The sequence below is a fragment of the Enhydra lutris genome, unplaced genomic scaffold (genome assembly GCF_002288905.1).
Source record: "Enhydra lutris kenyoni isolate GAN:26980312 unplaced genomic scaffold, ASM228890v2 scaffoldscaffold9, whole genome shotgun sequence".
NCBI lineage: Eukaryota > Metazoa > Chordata > Mammalia > Carnivora > Mustelidae > Enhydra > Enhydra lutris.
In genome coordinates this window covers 6,427,283-6,446,023 of record NW_019154093.1, presented here as the reverse complement: position 1 = coordinate 6,446,023, position 18,741 = coordinate 6,427,283, and the positions used below count along the sequence as shown (strand labels likewise).

At 47.3% G+C, this 18,741-nt stretch overlaps 1 protein-coding gene across 1 annotated transcript in view; it reads left to right on the top strand.

Annotated features, from left to right (window-relative positions):
* Positions 1 to 624: 624 nt before the first annotated feature.
* The window catches only part of LOC111143482 (DLG associated protein 3), a 41,757-nt gene continuing 23,640 nt past the window's right edge, over positions 625 to 18,741 (top strand). Inside the window, 6 exon segments of the mRNA XM_022497262.1 lie at positions 625 to 905; positions 2,273 to 2,356; positions 3,692 to 3,982; positions 3,984 to 4,850; positions 9,242 to 9,447; positions 9,741 to 9,813. Coding sequence (XP_022352970.1) covers positions 3,743 to 3,982; positions 3,984 to 4,850; positions 9,242 to 9,447; positions 9,741 to 9,813 — 1,386 coding nt within the window. The 5' untranslated portion in view covers positions 625 to 905; positions 2,273 to 2,356; positions 3,692 to 3,742.

Genomic DNA, 18,741 nt, shown 5'->3' with positions numbered 1-18,741 from the left:
TTTAAATTTTTTTTTTAAATTTATTTGACAGAGAGAGAGATCACAAGTAGACAGAAAGGCAGGCAGAGAGAAGGGAGAAGCAGGCCCCCTGCCGAGCAGAGAGCCCGATGCGGGGCTCGATCCCAGGATCCTGAGATCATGACCTGAGCTGAAGGCAGAGGCTTAACCCACTGAGCCACCCAGGCGCCCCTCTTTTAGAGTTTATAAAATGGCTTGATATACATTTTATTATTTGATATGAAGATCCTGGGAGAGAGATGAGCAGGCATCATTAAGTTACTTGTCTAGTGTCACATGCCTTCTGGTGTCAGAACTTGCACTTTTTCCACCAGACAGTGCTGCCTTATAGGACATGGGTAAGGAAGGTGAGGATAACTCGTCTGGAGAGGAGCAATTACTGGGGCCTGTCTCCCCTGAGACTAGAGCTGGGAGAACATGGATTGATGCTAAAGAGACTGAAGTTTGATAAGATCTTGATGGCAGCTCAGAGGCTTGGCAGCAGCACCTGTGTGTGTGTTGGGGGGGGGACCATGGCGGGGGGAAGCCTGGGAATGTCGACCATTGGGAAGCTCCGAGTGAGACTCCAGGTCGATGTGACCACGGACAAAGCAAATAAGATGGTCTGGGCTTCTGCCAAAGTGGACTTTCGTGCTGTGAGTCTTGAACATGGGTTCTGCCTGGGGCAAGAGGAGGAGGACCATGATGTGGGTGAAGGACCAAGCTATCAAAATTTCTTTCCAGAGCAGGGAGATGCCTTCAAGAGCTTTTCCAGCAACTGCTTGTGAGGCCCTCTTGGTCTGAAGTTACCTCTGCTTCCCCAGAGAAGGCAAGTGGAGGAGAAGAACTGTTGTCTAGAGTCAGGCAGATGATGTCTCTGAGGTCACCTCCGGTTCCCTGCAGGCAAGGTAACCAACAGCTCCTTCAGTCCAGGCCACAGGGTGGGCCAGGGACAGGGTATGCCTCATCCTCTCCTCTATGGAAGATTTCCAGGACAGTCCACAATTCTCTTCATTGTCTCACATCCTTCAGGGTCAGGAAGTTCTTCCTGATGTCTGACTGTGTCTCTTCCACTACTATTAATCACGCCTGCAAAGCTAGCTCTTCTTCCTGACATCCTTGTGTCTAATAATGGCATCATTAGTCTTCCAGTCACGGCTGCTGCAAACTTCAGAGTCGTCTTCCTTCCTGACTCTCTCTCCCCCATTTCATCCCAGTATTTGCCAAACCCTAAGTGTCTGCTGGAACTCTCGCAGCCCACCCCTAAGAATTCCTTATTTGCCCACCTCTAATGCCTTTGTGCCTCCTGTTTCCTTCTCTGGGAATTCTCTCTCCTGCATCGCTTTGTCTTTGGAATACACAGCCATCTTGTTCTCCATCTTGAACACATTCTTCTCTGGGAAGTCCTCCTCAATTTCCCTCTATTGGGTCTGGTCTTCTTTTCATCTGAACTAGTGTAATGTTTTGCTACCCCTTTCCAGTCCATTTATTCATCTACTTGGTGACGTTTATTAAGGACCTGCTCTAGACAAAGCCCTAAGTTAGGTGTTGGAGATTCGGAGATAATTAGGATATGGGTCCTACCCTGCAGAAGACCACATTCTTGCTGGGGAGACAGAAACTGAAACAGACAATTTCAGTGCAGTGTTATGGTTTCTTTCATGGGGGAACCAAGGGTGTTATGAAAGCCCAATAGAGAGACATAACCCAGAATGAGAATACAGAAAGTCTTTGAGGGTAGGTGGGGCTTCATCTGAGGAAGGGTTAGCCAAGGGAAAGAGATGAGGGGAGTAGATGGAAGGAGATTCTAGGAGGAGGGTGCTGCTTGTGCAAAAATACAAGGACCTAAAATAACCCTGTCGTGTAGGATTGTTCCCTTGTTGGACTATAAGCCTCTCGATGACAGAGACCACACTTAGATCACCTCTATACACTTCTCACTCAGTCTTGCTTATGGTAGCTGCTCAACAAATTTTGTGGAATGGAATGGTATTTGAGGGCAATGAAAGAGAATTGCAGTGGCTCAGCACCACGGACAGATCACACAGACACCTGCTGTTGGAGGTAGTCCAACCTGTGAGCTCATTTGCATGTATTTGCATAATGAAGCCGACTTTATTTCCCTGGGGGTCCAAAGCCTCTGCATCATGGGGGATCCAATCAGTCCTGGTTTAGGGGGTTGGGAAGGGAAACTGTCAAGGCCAGAGACGGTCCTCTGAGGACTCTAGGACAATCTCTTTCTTCCTTGGCTCACTGCCCCTTTCTTTTCCATCAGGCGCGGGTGATCCTGAGGCCTTCTGAAGTTAGGATTTTGTCTGGTGGTGGGGATCCTGACACTGAGGATGGGAAGCCCCAGATGGTGAGTGGTAGGAGTCTGGGAGATGGGGAGTAGATTGAGGTTCTCAAATCAGAATAACTTTGGGGCATTCTGGAAGCAGCCTGACACAGTGGGTATGGAGACGTGGTGGTGGGGAAGAAGGGAGGCCAGGTCTCAGAGGTGCTGCTGTCTGGAGTCTCTGAGGCTGTCATCCCCTCCTAGTCAGCAGATGGCCCAGGAGCCTGGTCTGGGATGAAGGAGGGCACCGTCTGCCAGCTCCTCAGTCCCTGTCCCTCCTGCTGACACCCCCTATGCTGTAGCTCCTGTCCTGGCAACTCTGCGGACTTGATTGGAGGCGGTTCTTGCTGAGAGTTGACCTCTCTGTCCTGTAGCCTTGGCAAGCCTGGGATGGCGGCCAGGGGCACGGTTTCCAAAGCTTTCTCTCCGTCACCTCCCTGTCCTGCCAGCCCACTGTTCCTGGGAGGAGGAACTCCTGAGTTCCAATCCCAGTGTACTGTTTAGATGCTGCTTTGGAAAGCCAATGTTCCTCCTCTTTGGGGTTTCTCCTCCCTTGGTGACTCCCCTACAGTGGAATGGGGGTGGCCGATGGGGGTAAAAGGCAGAAGGGGAACTTTCACTGGGGAACACTTGGAACCCTGAAGACGAAGAGGCAGTCATCTTAGGTTATTTCTTCCTGTCTCAGCCCTGGAGTGGGTGGGTGGGGGGTTGTGGGAGGGAGGAGAACGAGCCTGCAGCCAGATGGAAGGAACAGGGTGTGGAAGGAAGGGGAGGGGGTGGATACGTAGATGTGGGTCCAGTATTCTGTTTGGTTACTGCTGCTGGAGGCTGTGACCCTGGGGCCTGGCTCTTCACAGCAGTGGATATGGCTGGGATCGGGGCAGAGGTGTGGCTCTGGATCAATTTGCCCAAAGCCAGCGTGTTAAAAGCCAGTTCACCTAATGGCTGGTTTCTTTGGGGAGGAAAAAAAAATGTGTGTGTGTATGTGTGTGTATATATATATATCTGTATATGTGTATGTATATATGTATATATATATTATGTCTTTTTGGGTATCTTTTTATTTTTGGTAACCTAAGAATTTTTACAAACCCGTTTGGCTGAGGGCATTTTATCTTGTGAATAAGTACTTATCAAATTTGCAGCATTTGAGGAATGATGGCATTATTTTGTGTCCTTGTGAGTGTCTTTGTCTAGTATGACTGTTTTAAGGCATTTTAAGCTCATGTGGGGAAAGATAGTACAATTAATCACAATAAATTGGTATGCATTACCTAAAGGGATACCAGATATCTAAGAATGGAGTTTTAGGGGAAGTTACCTGTTCAGTCTGAATCTTTTTTCTCCTTATTTTCCCAGGAGGTTCCTGGGGCCTGGCCCCCAGCACTATGAAGAGCCCTTGCTGAGGCCATGAGGGGTTACCATGGCGACCGAGGTAGCCATCCCCGCCCAGCCCGCTTTGCCGACCAACAGCATATGGACGTGGGCCCAGCTGCCAGGGCCCCGTACCTGCTGGGCTCCGGGGAGGCCTTCTCCACCGAGCCTCGCTTCTGTGCCCCGAGAGCTGGCCTGGGACACCTTTCTCCGGAAGGGCCCCTGAGCCTGAGTGAGGGGCCATCAGTAGGTCCCGAGGGAGGGCCTGGGGGGGCCGGGCTTGGGGGGGGGTAGCAGCACCTTCCCCAGGATGTACCCTGGCCAGGGCCCCTTCGACACCTGTGAAGACTGTGTGGGCCACCCTCAGGGCAAGGGTGCCCCCCGCCTGCCTTCTACACTCCTGGACCAGTTTGAAAAGCAGTTGCCAGTTCAACAAGATGGCTTCCACACGCTCCCATACCAGCGAGGTCCGGCAGGGGCTGGGCCCGGGCCAGGGCCAGCATCCGGCACTGCCCCGGAGGCCCGCAGCGAGAGCCCCAGCCGCATACGGCACCTGGTTCACTCTGTGCAGAAGCTCTTTGCCAAGTCCCACTCTTTGGAAGCCCCAGGGAAGCGGGACTATAACGGGCCCAAGGCTGAGGGAAGAGGTGGCTCTGGAGGAGACAGCTACCCTGGCCTGGGCTCTGGAGGCCCCCACACCTCCCACCACCACCATCACCACCACCACCACCACCACCACCAGTCCAGGCACGGCAAGAGGAGCAAGAGCAAGGACCGCAAGGGGGATGGGCGGCACCAGTCCAAGTCCGCTGGCTGGTGGAGCTCCGATGACAACTTGGACAGCGATAGTGGCTTCCTGGCGGGTGGGCGGCCCCCTGGGGAGCCTGGTGGTCCCTTCTGCCTGGAGGCTCCAGACGGGTCCTACCGGGACTTGAGCTTCAAGGGGCGCTCAGGCGGGTCAGAAGGCCGCTGTCTTGCCTGCACTGGCATGTCCATGTCATTGGATGGACAATCGGTCAAGCGAAGTGCCTGGCATACCATGATGGTCAGCCAGGGCCGGGATGGATACCCAGGGGCCGGGCCAGGCAAGGGGCTCCTGGGTCCCGAGGCCAAGGCCAAAGCCAGGACTTATCATTATCTGCAGGTGAGGCTTTGGTGAGGGTGGGGCACAGGGTCCTCCACCTTCTGCAGTGCTGTCACCCAGGGAGTTATCAAAAGGGTTGGATGGGAGTCAGTTGTCCCTGTGGTGGAGGCCTGGAGGTGGGGAAGTTCTGCCCTGCCTCACTGTGTCTCCTGTTTTGGGAGACCCTTTTTGGGATCTCGCTTTCCCCATTTGTACAAGGGAGGGGCCTTTCTATTCTGACATTATGTGTCACTGCAAGGAAGACTTCCCTTTGACCTGCTGCTTGGACAAGCTGTGCTGGCCTCTGTCTCATGAGCTCAGAGGCAGAATGAGGTTGAGGGTAGGCAGTGGACAGGACAGCGTGGCACTCTCTGGCTGTAGCTTTCCTTGAGATTGGAGGTCAGCAGTTGGAAAGCAGTTCTCCTGCCCCTAGGCCTTCTCCAGACCTCTTTTCTGCTCTGATCTGGGTGGTCCAGATACTGTTTGACTATGAAGGTCAGTTATTTCCAGAATCTGCCTCTGCTGAGGTTTGTCATGCTGGGGTGCCTCAGGTAGGACGCCATGAGGCCATGGAAGAGCCCTGGGAGCCTGTCCTGTGGGTTTTCCTGGGCTGGGGACATACCGAAGTCTGAGCCCAAGATACAACACCAGGGCAGGGCTTCCAGGGAGTGGATGGAGCAGGTGATGGATGGCATGCTGTCCCCCTCCTTTCTCGCCACTTGTGCGATGTCTGCAGATTAGGCGAGGAGCTCCGACTCCTTCTCCTTATGGTATCCTTATCCATCCCACGCTGTCCCCTCTCCACCTCCTTACTGAGGTGGGGTCAGGGCCCTTCTCACCATCAACCTTTCTTTTCTCTCCCTCTGGCCCCTCTCCTATTCCCCCTGGCTTGCCTTTTTTTTTTTTTTTAAAGTTTTATTTATTTAAGCAATATCTGAACCCAATATAGGGCTCAAACTCATGAACTCGGCATCAAGAGTGGCATGTTCTTCTGCCTAGGCCAGCCAGGCACCCGGCTGGCTTGCTTTTTGAGGCCTCCCATAGGTTTAGGAGGAAAAGTCAATACAAGTTCTGGAAGTCCAGCAGACTTAAGAGTTGCCCCCCAAACCCCACATGCCACATACTTAATCCACAGTCGTTCCCTCGGGGAGCATTTCCTGGGGGCTGAGGATGCAGAGATGACGACACAGAGGCTGCTTGTGAAGAGCTTACAGGGTTGGGGTGGGATAGACAAGGAGGCAGGTAGAACAGAGCGATGAGGCTGTGATAGGAGAGAGCCCTGAGCGCCATGGGAGCATAGAGAAGACACCGCACCCACCGGGGGTGGCGGTGGCTGGGGGCTGCTCGGAGCAGCTTGCGGGGGAGGAGGACGCCGGAGCTGAATCCCAGTGGAGCTGGAGTTGGTCGAGCACAGACGTGGATTAAGGGACTTCCAGAAAGAGACTACAGCATGTTCAGAGGTACAGAGAATTGACCTTGCATGTACCTTTTGGGTGTCCCTGGCCTTGCTGGTAAGTTCTTCACACGTTAGAGCTCTCCTGGGTGGAGAACTTCCGAGAGAGCTCAAGGGAAAAAACAGGGCCACGTGGAAGCAGACAGTAGGGAAGTTGGGAGACTTCTAGGATTCAGGACTTCTGGATTGCCCCCCTCCCTGGGTAGAGAGGTTCTCTAAGCTGGGAATTGAAGGGTCCAGCAGAATGGGCCGAGCAGAGGACACGAACTGTCCTTCTCCCAGATCTGAGCCCTGGCCATCCCTGGAGCCTCCCTGCCACACCACTGCTCCCTGCTGCTTCTCCAGGGCTGCCCTGACCTCTCTGGGGGCTTTCTTTTTAACATGCACCTCACAGTGTCCTGCAGAAGAGCAAGCAGCCGCAGTGGCTGTGGAGCGGGAGCCCTGCAGTGTGGCAGAGTGTGCCCTGGCTGTCCCATCTGCTGGCCTGCCTCTCTGCTCACCTGGGGCTCCTCTCTGGAGAGAGGCAGGGAAGGGAATGATCCCTCAGGGCATGGGGGTTCAAGGCATTTTAGGATTGCAAAGTAAGAGCCCTGGGTGGGGGAATGAATGGACTTCAGGGGCCGTGCCCCAAAGCAGGGGAAGCTGGCCCCATCAGACTAGGTGTCTTTGTTGGATCCTTAACCTCTTTGTTTTGAGACCCTATTTCTCCCACTGGACCCCAGCTCTCCCTCAACCCTCTGCTGAACCCCTCCTTCTACCAGAGCCCTTGTTTCTTTATGGAGTCTTGTCTCCTCCCTCTGTTCCCATCTTCTAACTGAGCTCCAGCCTCCTCGCTGAGTCATGCCCCTCTCTGTGGGTTCCGTCCATCTTGGGATCCCATTCAATCCCTGGGTCACTGTTCTCATCCTGATTTCTGTCCCCTCACCTAGTCTCCCTGCCCCCATAGTCACTGTCCTTCCCTGAACTCTATGCACTCCCTGGCTCTTGACCCGTCTTAAAGTCTCCATCCTCACCCCATTCAACCTGTTCCTTACAACAGGTATTTGAAATCTTCCCTACCTGCCCCAGCCCTCTCCCCATGCCTCTGCTTGTACGTCATTCTTCCTAGTGTGGGCCAACCATCACAGCCTCCCTCGCCTTCCTGTCAGCCCACCTACAGACTCATCTAGATCCCCAGCCACCCCCTTCCCCTTCCTTCTTGGCTCAGGGAAAAAGCCAGGGCCACTCATCATCATCCCATGCTGATTCCTCCAGCAGGACTTGAGCGCATCTCCTCAGGATCCCCTCTACCCCTGAACTGATCGTCCCCTACCTCCATCCCTCCCCGCATTTAAAGACTATCTTTGCCTTTGCTGGCTCTTTCTCTTATCCTGGAAATATGCCCAGGTCTCTCATCCTAAAAAATCCTTCCTTCCCTCCATAGCCCTGCCATCTCCTGTCTTCCCTTCATACCCAAGTTCTTCGAGCATAGATTCTTCGTCTTCACTTCCTTTCATTCTCCCCTTGATGACAGTCTGACATCCACATCCCCTGCTCTCTGAAATGTTCTGGCAGTAGTCCCCAGTGGTCTTTTGAGGGCTCTCCCTGAAAGGCACCTTTCAATGCTTATAATAATAATAATAATAGCTAACATTTACTGGGGACTTCTGTGCTGGGCACACTATGTTGGCCCTTCCCACCGGCTCTGGGGTGTTGGCATAATTGCCATTACCAGTTCACAGACGAGGAAACTGAGAGAGTAATCATTTTTGCTGAAGTTCACCTAGGAAGTGATGGGGTGAAAATCTGAACATGGATCTAGCTCCTGAGCCCGAATTACTAACCTCTGAATGTACTGTGGCATTTGACATTATCAACTCCTTTTATTCTGGAACTGTCTCCTGTTTCCATGACATGGCATTCTCCTGACTTCCCTCCTACCCCTCTGCCCACTCCTTCTCAGGTGACTTCATAGGCTTTTCTTCCTTTCTTTGCAGTCCCCTTTTTAAATGTCAGTGGATCCCTCCCCAGCGCTCTCTCTTTCCCCTGGGCTGTTTCATTCACCCCTGTGGATTCAGCTGCTGCCCATGACTCCCACGTGTCTGCCTCCAGCCCAGATCTCTCCCCTGCTGAACTCCAGAACCGAACACCCAACCACCTGCTCAGTATTTCACTGCCAAACTTAAGATGCTCAACCCTAACCTATCACCTCTCCCCCAAACCTGTTTCTCTGGGATTCTGTGGCTCAGTGAGCGACAGCACCATCCCCCGGGGCCTCAGCCAGCAGCCTCCCAGTCATCTGCGGCTCCTCCCCGCCCCCTCGCCCCCTCGCCCCCTACGTCTAATCAGACTCACTGATGCTCCTTAACACCTCATTTCCATCTTCTCGTCCCCCTCATTGTCATGGTCTTAATTTAGGCTCATCATCTCTTGCCTGGCTAACAGCATCAGCCTCCTAATTGGTCTCCCTCCTGCCATTCCATCCCTTGCCCTGCTCCGGGCCCTACACAGTGCATCCCCGCTCTGGACCATCAGAGCACTCTTTCTGAAACAAATCTGATGGCACTTGCCTGCTTAGAGCCCTCTGTGGCTCCTCAGAGAGGGAAGGGGGGAAGGGTTGGAGGATTTGGGATGTCGGCAGGTTAAGAGGAGGAAGGAGGAAGAGGGGTGAAAGGTGGGGGCTCATGATACTTCGCTGCTGGGATGGGTCACCAGAGGTCACTTTGGCCTCTGATCTCCATCCTCTTGGCTCCTGGAATATCACCTTAATTAAGTAGTAAGCAGTCCATGAAAGATGATGAGGCATCTCCTGTAAGGGAGGGGACAGCCTGAAACCTTACCTCTGGCTCTGCTTCTGCCTGTCCCTGGGCCAGCCCTGTCCAGCTAGCAGAGCGCCTCCTGCTGGCAGTGGGGACAGAGGGTCTTGGCTTCTAGATGTAGTAGGGACGCATCCGAGAGACAGAAGCCCCTGTCCCCGCAGGTGCCGCAAGATGACTGGGGGGGTTACCCCACTGGGGGCAAGGACGGGGAGATCCCCTGCCGCAGGATGAGGAGCGGCAGCTACATCAAGGCCATGGGGGATGAGGAGAGTGGAGACTCGGATGGCAGCCCCAAGACGTCTCCCAAAGCAATGGCCCGGCGCTTCACCGCCCGCCGCTCCTCCAGCGTGGACCAGGCCCGGATCAAGTAAGGACAGGGAGGGCCAGGGCTTGGGCTGGGAAGCTGATCCTGGGGGCGGGGGGAGGTTCCCTCCTTAGGGTTCAAGTGGGGAGTCTTGCCCTGCTCCACATAAAGAGGGGGTCCCTGGTGATCGCTCCAATCTGAGTGCCTCTTTGGGACAGTACCTTTACCCAAAAGACTCCTGGGAGGATCCCTGTCTTGGGGTTTCTGAGGGATGGAACCTGCTCAGGGGCCCCAATGCTGTTATTCCCCTTTCTAACAGACCCCTGTTCTGAATATGGAATTTTGTTCTTTCCCAGCTGCTGTGTCCCACCCCGGATCCATCCGCGGAGCTCCATCCCTGGCTACAGCCGTTCCCTCACCACCGGACAGGTAGGGACCAACCAGCATGCCTGAAGGAAAGGGTGGGAAGTGGGGTTCACTCCCATACTCAGCCTATGCCTTAAAATCAGAGGTCCAGCCCCTGGACAGAGCACAGGTCTGGTTCTGGGGGAGCTGGGAAGCCTGCCTTGGGACTTCTGGAGCTGATTCAGACTGTGGGGGGGGGGGGTGTCTCAGTCACATCCTTCAAAACCACCAAGGATCCTCAAAGTGTTGAGTTTGTAGGGGTGACATCAAGTCTCTGGGGTTCCCCAGCCATGTCCTGGCGTGAATAGTCTCAGCTCGCCCAGTGCGAAGGGCAGGCCTGTGGTATAGACGAGGGATCGGCAGAGATGCAGTCCGAGAGATGCCCACACTTGAGCTATTTCCCCACCAGTCACCACCCCTGTGGGACCGTTAGTGAGACCCAGCAGAGCCTCTGGTTTTTCACCTTTAAAATGACAGTAGTAATGATGTTTTTCTCAGGGCCTTTGCGAGAGTTCAGTGAGAACATGTATGCAAACACAAGATGCCTGGCCCTCAATCGGTACTTTATAAATGTGAGTTCCTTCCCTAAGTGTGGTCTTTCCCCTTAACTAAGCAGAGGCATGCATGATTACATGCATGACATGGACTGGGATTCCAGCTCAGCTACTTACCAGCTGAGTGACTCGGGGCAAATTATTTGACTTTTTTGAGCCCCACTTTCTCTATTTAAAAATAGGCATCGCAATAGCGTTCTTGGCACATAGCCAGCACTCAGGAAAGGTTAGCTATTTTTACTGTTTGCTGGGGAAAAAAAAAGCAATGCAAAAAAGCAAAGCAGAAGTCTGTCCGGATTGGCTTCTCTTATTTACTGCTGCGGTCTTTGTTACATTTCCTGAATCAGGCACAGCTGTCTTTTCACATCAGACTAGCCTGTTGGCTAAACCCAGTGGTTAATGCTCAGTTCTCATTTTACTTGACCCATCAGCAACATCTAACACAGATGATGGCTCTCTCCTTCTTGAAACACCATACACAGTTTGCTTTGAAGACTCCATACCTTTTAGGTTCTCCTAGATTCTCACTCTGGATGTTTATGCTTAGTCTTGCTATGGGTGTCTCTCCAACTCTCCAGGATCTGAACACTGGATTTTTCCAGGGCTTAATTCTTGGACTTCTCTGGATACCCCCTCCTTAGGGGAGCTCACTTGGGCTCATGGCTTTGGATATTATTGAGGGTCTTATGACTTCCAAATGTGTATCTCCAGCCCCAGATCCTTCCATAATTGCCAGGCGTGTGTGTCTAACTGTGTATTGAAATCTCAGTTGGATGTTTAATAGACATTTCAAACTTAAGATATCCACAGTGGAGCTGTTGGTACCCTTATCCCCTACTCCTTCCCCTGCAAAGTGTTCTCCTCCATCCACTGTCTTCTCTGCTTTAGATAATGGCAAATTTATTCTTCTAGGAGCTCAGATCCAAAAGCCTGAAGTCAGTCTTGACTCCTTTCTCTTTTTCACCTCTCCCCATCCAGTCCTTCAGCAAATCCTGTTGGTCCCACCTTCCAAGCATATCCAGGATCCAAGCACTTCTCACCACCTCCATTGTCATTACTCCAGTCTGTATCACCATGGCTTCTTTCCAAGCTATTGCCCTGCCCCCTAAGTGGTCTCCTGCATGTGCCCTTGCTCCAATTCATTCTCTCTCAGCACAGCCCTGAGCGATCATTTCAAAATAGAATTGCATTCACTCAAAACCTTCGTCTTACACAGAGGACTTTGCTATGACTTATGAAGCCCTGCGTGACCTAACCCTTGCTCCCTGTTAGTCCCTCTCCTAACACTGTTCCCTCCCCTCGTCCACTCCAGCCATGCTAGTTACCCTCTGACATCACAGGTGTGCTCCAGCTTTTTGTCTCCTTCTGTTTGAGCTTTGTCTTTTGTAAATAGTTTAAGGACTTTATCTTACATCTACTTTGACAATTGCTTGAGGGCTTAGTACATTTATATTTACTGTGTTTACTGATATGCCTGGATGTGTTTTGTTGTTTTATTTTGTGCCCTATTTCTCCTGCTTTTTGGGTGATGCTTTTCTACTCCTTTGCTACCTTCTTTTGGATTAGTTTCTTCATTTTTCTTAATACCAAATCCCACACTGCTTTGTTTGGTAGTTCTATATTCTAGTTTCTAGTTACTCTTGTAATTTTCATGTGCACATCTGACTTAGCAAAGTCTAAATTTGGCAATTTCTTCTATCCTTCTATCCTTAGGACACTTCTGTTTTGACCACCTCTTCCCTTCTTAGCTGTACGTGTTGTCTGGTATCTTAGTTCCACCTTCTTTTTACCTCTCCAAGTTAGTCTTTATTATTTTGCTACATTTTATATTCTTAGTATTTGATTACATAGACTCACATTTGTACCTCCCCCATATCTTCTCACAGTTTATTCCTTCCTTTGAAATATTCCTTAGTAATTTTTTCAGTCAGTGTCTGTTAGTAGCAAACTTTGTTTTTAACAAAAAAAAAAAAAAAAAAAAAAAAAGGAGTCTGCCCTCATTATTTAACATAAATCAGCTCATTTTAGAATCTTAGGTCAACATTTATTTTCTCTCAGCGTTTTGAAGATATTCTTTTGTCATCTGTCTTCTGTTGTTGCCTTTGGGAAGTCTGCAATCAATCTAATTGTCTTTGTGGATAGTTTTCATTTCTTTCTGATTGCTGTTGAGATCTTGTGTTTGATTTTGGTGTTCTGCAGTTTCACTATGATATGTGTGTATGTTCCCTGAATCTGAAGATTAATGCTGTTCATCAAATCTGGAAAATTCTCTCATGGTTAGTGTTTGCTGGTACATCTTTTTTCTTCAGTTTACTTTCAACCTACTTGTGCTTTTTCAAAAAATCCAATCTAACAATTTTTGCCTTCTGAACGAGGCTTTCTTGTTCATTCACATTTAATGTGATTATTGATATGATTGGATTGTATCATGTCATTGTTTTTCCTCTGTTCGTTCTTTGCTGTCTTTTGTATCAAATAAATGTTTTAGTGTACCATTTGAATTTCTTTATTATTAATTCCTTTTTACTATATTATTTGAGTTTCTCTAGGAATTAGAGTTGCTCTAGGAATTATAATATACCATTAGTTATATCATATATGTATATGGTATATATACCATATATATATGGTATATATATATATATATATATATATATATATATAAATAATGGTGTATATAATATACCATTAGAGTTGCTCTAGGAATTATAATATGTATCATAACTGATTAAATCTAATTAATTCTGATAAAATATAGACACACTGCTCCAATGTATCTCTTTTTTTTCCTCTCCCCATTTGTGCTGTTATTGTCATGTACCTTTCCTGTGTATATGTTCTAAATCTAACAATTATTATAAAAAGTAATGATGATGTTATAATAATAATTTTGTAAAATTTTGTGCCTTTCAAAGAAGTTGAGAGAAAAAAAGGAGAAAAGTATATCTACAGAGTCTTTTATGTTTGTCGTTTCTAGTCCCTTTCATCTCTTCCTGTGGATTTGAGTTACCATTAAGTATCCATTCCTTTTAGCCTGAAGAACTTCCGTGAATAATTTTAAGAATTTGTCTGTAACAAATTCTTCAGTCTATATGTATTTGGAAACATCTTTAATTTTACTTCATTTTTGAAGAACAGTTTTGCTGAATATAGAATTCCTGGTTGGCAGTTTTTTCTTTCAGCATTTTGAATATACCATTCCACTCCCTTGATGCGTATTGTTCTGATGAGAAGCCGGTTGTTAATCATATTACTGTCTTCTTGTGTGTGATGAATTGTTTTTCCCTTGCTGCTGTTAAGATTTTCTCTTTGTCTATGGCTTTCAGCATTTTGATTGGAATGTATCTGGCTATGGATCTCTTTGTATTTAACCTTGAGCTTCTTTAATCTGTAGGTTAATGTTTTTTGTCACATTTGGAAAGTTTTGAGCTATTATTTCTTCAAGTATCTTTTTCTCCCCCTTTCTCTCTACTTCCTTTGGGATTTCCATCACATGTATACTGCCTTGCTTGTTATTGTCCCATAGGTCTCTGAGATTCTGTTTATTTGTATTCTTTTTTTCTCTCCATTCTTCACATTGGATAATTTATACTGATCAAGTTTACTGATCATTTCTAATGCTGAGCCCTTCCTAGTGAAAAAGAAGGGCACTTCAGTTATTGTACTTTTCAGCTCCAGAATTTCCATTTGGCTCTTAAAAAAATTCTTTTTGTTGTGATTTTTTTTTTAATCCATGTAGTCATTGCTGTGCTTTCTTTTAAGCCTTTAAACATTTCCCTTAGTTCTTTTAACATATTTGTAATAGCTGCTTTGCAGATTTTGTCTGATAAATCAAACATTTCAGGACATTCACATTTTCTTGTTTATTTGCATGTCTCCTGATTTTTTTTGTTGTATATCAAACATTTTAAGTAATGTATTGCGGTGACTTTGGACTCATATTTTACCTTTTTAAAACTTTAAAAATTTACATTCTAGTTCATTAACATACAGTGCAATATTGGTTTCAGGAGTAGAATTCAGTGATTTATCATTTACATATAACAGCTAGGACTCATCACAACAATTGCTCTCCTTAATTCCCAACACTCCTCTAGGCCCATCCTCCACCCACCTCCCTCCATTAACCCTCAGTTTGTTCTCTACTGTTAAGAGTCTCTTATTTTTTTTCCTCTCTTCCTCTTTCTCCTTCCCCCCACTCTTATGTTCATCTGTTTTGTTTCTTAAATTCCACATATGAGTGAAGTCATATTGTATTTGTCTTTCTCTGGTTGAATTATTTCACTTAGCATAATACACTGTAGCTCCATCCACATAGTTGAAAATGGCAAGATTTCATTCTTTTTGATGGCTGAGTAATATTCCAAAGTTTATATGTGTGTGTGTGTGTACACACACACACACACACACACACACACACACACACCATGTCTTCTTTACTGATTTTTGTCAGTCAGTGGACATTTGGGCTCTCTCCATAGTTTGGCTATTGTTGACAATGCTGCTGTAAACATTAGGGTGCACGTACACCTTCAGAACTGTATTTTTTTTTTTTATCCTTTGGGTAAATCCCTAGTAATGCATTTGCTGGATTGTAGGGTAGTTCTATTTTTAACTTTTTGAGGAGCCTCCAAATATTCTCGAGTGGCTGCACCAGTTTGCATTCCCACCAACAGTGCAAGAGGGTTCCTCTTTCTCCACATCCTCGCCAACACCTGTTGTTTCTTGTGTTGTTAATTTTAGCCATTCTGACTGGTGTGAGGTGGTATCTCAGCATGGTTTTGATTTGTATTTCCCTGAAGATGAGTGATGTTGAGCATCTTTTCATGTGTCTATTAGCCATCTGGATGTCTTTTTTGGAAAAGTGTCTCTTCATTTCTTCTGCCCATTTCTTAACTGGATTATTTGTTTCTTGGGTGTTGAGTTGGTAAGTTTTTATAGATTTTGGATACTAATCCTTGAGTATATTTGTCATTTGCAAATATCTCCTCCTATTCTGTAGGATGCCTTTTAGTTTTGTTGATTGTTTCCTTTGCTGTGCAGAAACTTTTTATCTTGAAGAAGTCCCAGTAGTTTATTTTTGCTTTTGTTTCCCTTGCCTCTGGCAACATGTCTAGTAAGAAGTTGCTATTATGGCTGGGTGCCTGGGTGGCTCAGATGGTTAAGTGTCTTCCTTCTGCTCAGGTCATAATCCCAGGGTCCTGGGATTGAGCCCTGAGTCAGGCTCCCCGCTCAGCAGAGAGCCTGCTTCTCCTTCTCCTTTTGCTTGTTTCTCCCCCTTCTTGAGCTCATGCTCTCTCACTGTCAAATAAATAAATAAATAAATAAATAAATCTATCTTAAAAAAAAAAAGTTGCTGTGGCCAAGGTCAAAGAGGTTGATGCCTGTGTTCTCCTCTAGGATTTTGATGGTTCCCTATCTCATGTTTCAGTCTTTCATCCATTTTGAATTTATTTTTGTGTATGGTGTAAGAAAGTGGTCTGGTTTCATTCTTCTGCATGGGGCTGTCCAGTTTTCCCAGCACCATTTGTTGGAGAGATTGCCTTTTTTCCATTGGATATCACTTCCTGCTTTGTCGAAGATCAGTTGGCCATAGAGTTATGGGTTCTTACTTTACCTCTTAAAGATTGCTATTGCTTTGTTTATGTGTTTGTTGATCCCTGGACTAAATCTGTGAAATCGGTCTTCCTTGCTAAATATGGCCTCTGATAGATTCACCAATTATTTTTTCTTTCTTTTTATTTTTAAGCCTGGTTTCCTAGGGGGTTTGCCCTTGTGTCTGCATAGCTTAGTGTTCAGCCAGAGCTTGTGCCCCAAAACCTTGAGCCAGAAAGTCTTCTCTCTGCTTATGGTTCTATGTGTGGACTAGGGAGTACAAACTTCAGACTGTTTTTCAGCCTACCCTGGATTTTACTTTTTTGCCAGGCTCACTCTTGTCACTGCTACACATGGATACAAGCTCCACTGGCCAGAGAGGTGTGGGCAGCTCGAGGCCTCTCTGTCTCTGTTGTGCATGCCCTCACCTCTGCTCAACCCAGCATATGTGGAATGCTCATCAAACCTCTGGTTATCTCATGTCCTGGAACTCCTCTGTTACATCCCTGCCTAGTCTGCCAGTCCATTGCTTGCCCCAAACTGTGCTGCAATCTCAGCTTTGCCTTGCTGTATTCCTGTTCTCCCCGTAGCTTCCCTTCTGTCCCCCCACCCCCTGTGTAGTTCTTGATACCATACAACAATGTTCCAAATTCATTGAGCCCCTTTTGGCAGTGGCAGTGAAGCAGCTGGTTTTCACAGCCTGTCTCACCCTGACTGAACTATTGCAAGGGATGGAACTGGGAACTTGAGTAATGGGAGCAGCCTCAGGCAAGGACGCCACGGACTCCCGCTGTTCCTTCACTTTCAGGTCTATGCTTCTTTGTTGTACACCTTTGATTGATTTTCAGAGTGATGAAGTGGTTGTCTTTGACAGTTTTGTCAGCTTTATAGCTGTCTTGCCTTGTCACTCTGTCATGCGTGAAGTCAGAAGTCTGGAAAGTTCTCCATCAGTCTAATTAACTCTTCAGATATTGCCGCTTCTACGTTCTATCTAGCCTCTCACCTGGAGCTCCTATTAGTTGTATGTGGGACCTTCTTAGTCTTTCCTCCAAGCATCTTAACCTCTTGTTCATAATTTCCATCTCTTTGCCTCTCTGTGCCACCTTCTGGGTGAGTTCCTCAGATGTATCATCTGATTTACCAATTTTCTCTTCAGTTGTGTGTCATCTACTATTTAACTCACTAACTGTGCTTTTAATTTGACTTTGTTTCAGTTCTAGAAATCTGGTTTGGTTCCTTTTAAATCTTTCTAGGCTTCTTTTCAAAACTTTTATTCTCTCCTTATGTTTTCAGTTTTATCTTTTAAGTTTTAGAAGTTTTAAACATAGTTTATTTTATTTTTAAAAAGCATTTTATTTATTTATTCAGGAGAGACAGAGAGAGAGGGAGAAGCAGGCTCCCCGTGGAACAGGGAGCCTGATGCAGGACTCGATCCCAGGACGCTGGGATCATGACCAGAGCCAAAGGCAGAGGCTTAAGCAACCAACTGAGCCACCCAGGTGCCCCAGAAATTTTAAACATAGTTTAAAAGCTAATCTGTTTTAGCTAAGGAAACACTAGCTGCAGTAACAGATAAAGCTTGCATTCTCAATGACTTCACTTAATAAAGCTTAGTTTTTGTTTCTATCTCAGTTTGCGTTAGTTGTCTATTGCTACACAATCTATTACTCTCAAACGTAGTGTCTTAACGCAACAAATACTTATTATCTCAGCATTTCTGTGGCTCAGGAATCTGAGTGCAGCTTAGGTGGGTGCCTTCTGGGTCAGGTGACTCACATGGCTTCAGTCAAGGTGTTGGCCAGGGCTGTAGTCATCTCAAGGCTTGATTGGAGGAGTATCTCCTAACTCACTCACTCACATGGCTGTTGGCAGGCCTCGGATGCTCACTGGCTATTGGCCAGGGTCATCAGTTTTTTGACATGTGGGACTCACCATAGGGCTACTCATAACATAGTAGCTTGCTTCTCCCAGAGCAGACTCTGAGAGAAAGAGAGTGTCCAAGATGGAAGCCATAGTCTTTTTGTAATACAATCTCAGAAGTGACATTCCATGTTCTATTCGTTATAGTAAGTCTAGTTCATAGTCAAGATGAGGGCCTACACGAGGGTGTTAATGCCAGGAGGTGGAGATCTTTAGGGGCTATGTCAGACCTAGTGTACCACATGGTCTGGTGTGAACTCATTTTCAGTGGAACTTTATCTGTGAGAATCTTGAACGGTCTGGGTTAGGAGTGGGTTCCTCAGAAAATATTTTGCAGTTGTTTCTGCTAGACTATTCTTGGTTTGGGACTATTTCATGTTCATTTTTAGTTTACAGGGAGGTGTCTGGGTCGTGTAGGCCCACAGGCCCACAGAGTCCTGTGTCTGTGTGAAGACCAGCTTGTGGGTACAAAAATCTTAGGAGATTAGCCTACTTTTCCCTCCCTCCAATGCTTAGACTACAGACTGGCTTCTTGTCATCAGCCTGTGCTGATAATTGATTTTTTTTTTTAGTCTACCATTCATGAAAGATTTTCCCTTTCCTACGTTTATGGAAGTTCTCATTCCTAATGCTGTGTTTCATGTGGACCCAATGCCTTCTTCCTAAACCCAAGTGGGTGTTAATACCTAAGCCCTTTGGTCCCTCAGACCAGCAAACAGTGCCCCCACCTCCCACCACCACTGGACTGTTTGCAGTACTGACTCACACAGTTAATATTCTGATTTTCTAGTCTCCTCTTTGCTTTTGTCCCCTGGGGACATATCTTTCTTTCTTGTAAGCTCAGCTATGCATATAAAACATTTCTTATATTTTATCCAGTATT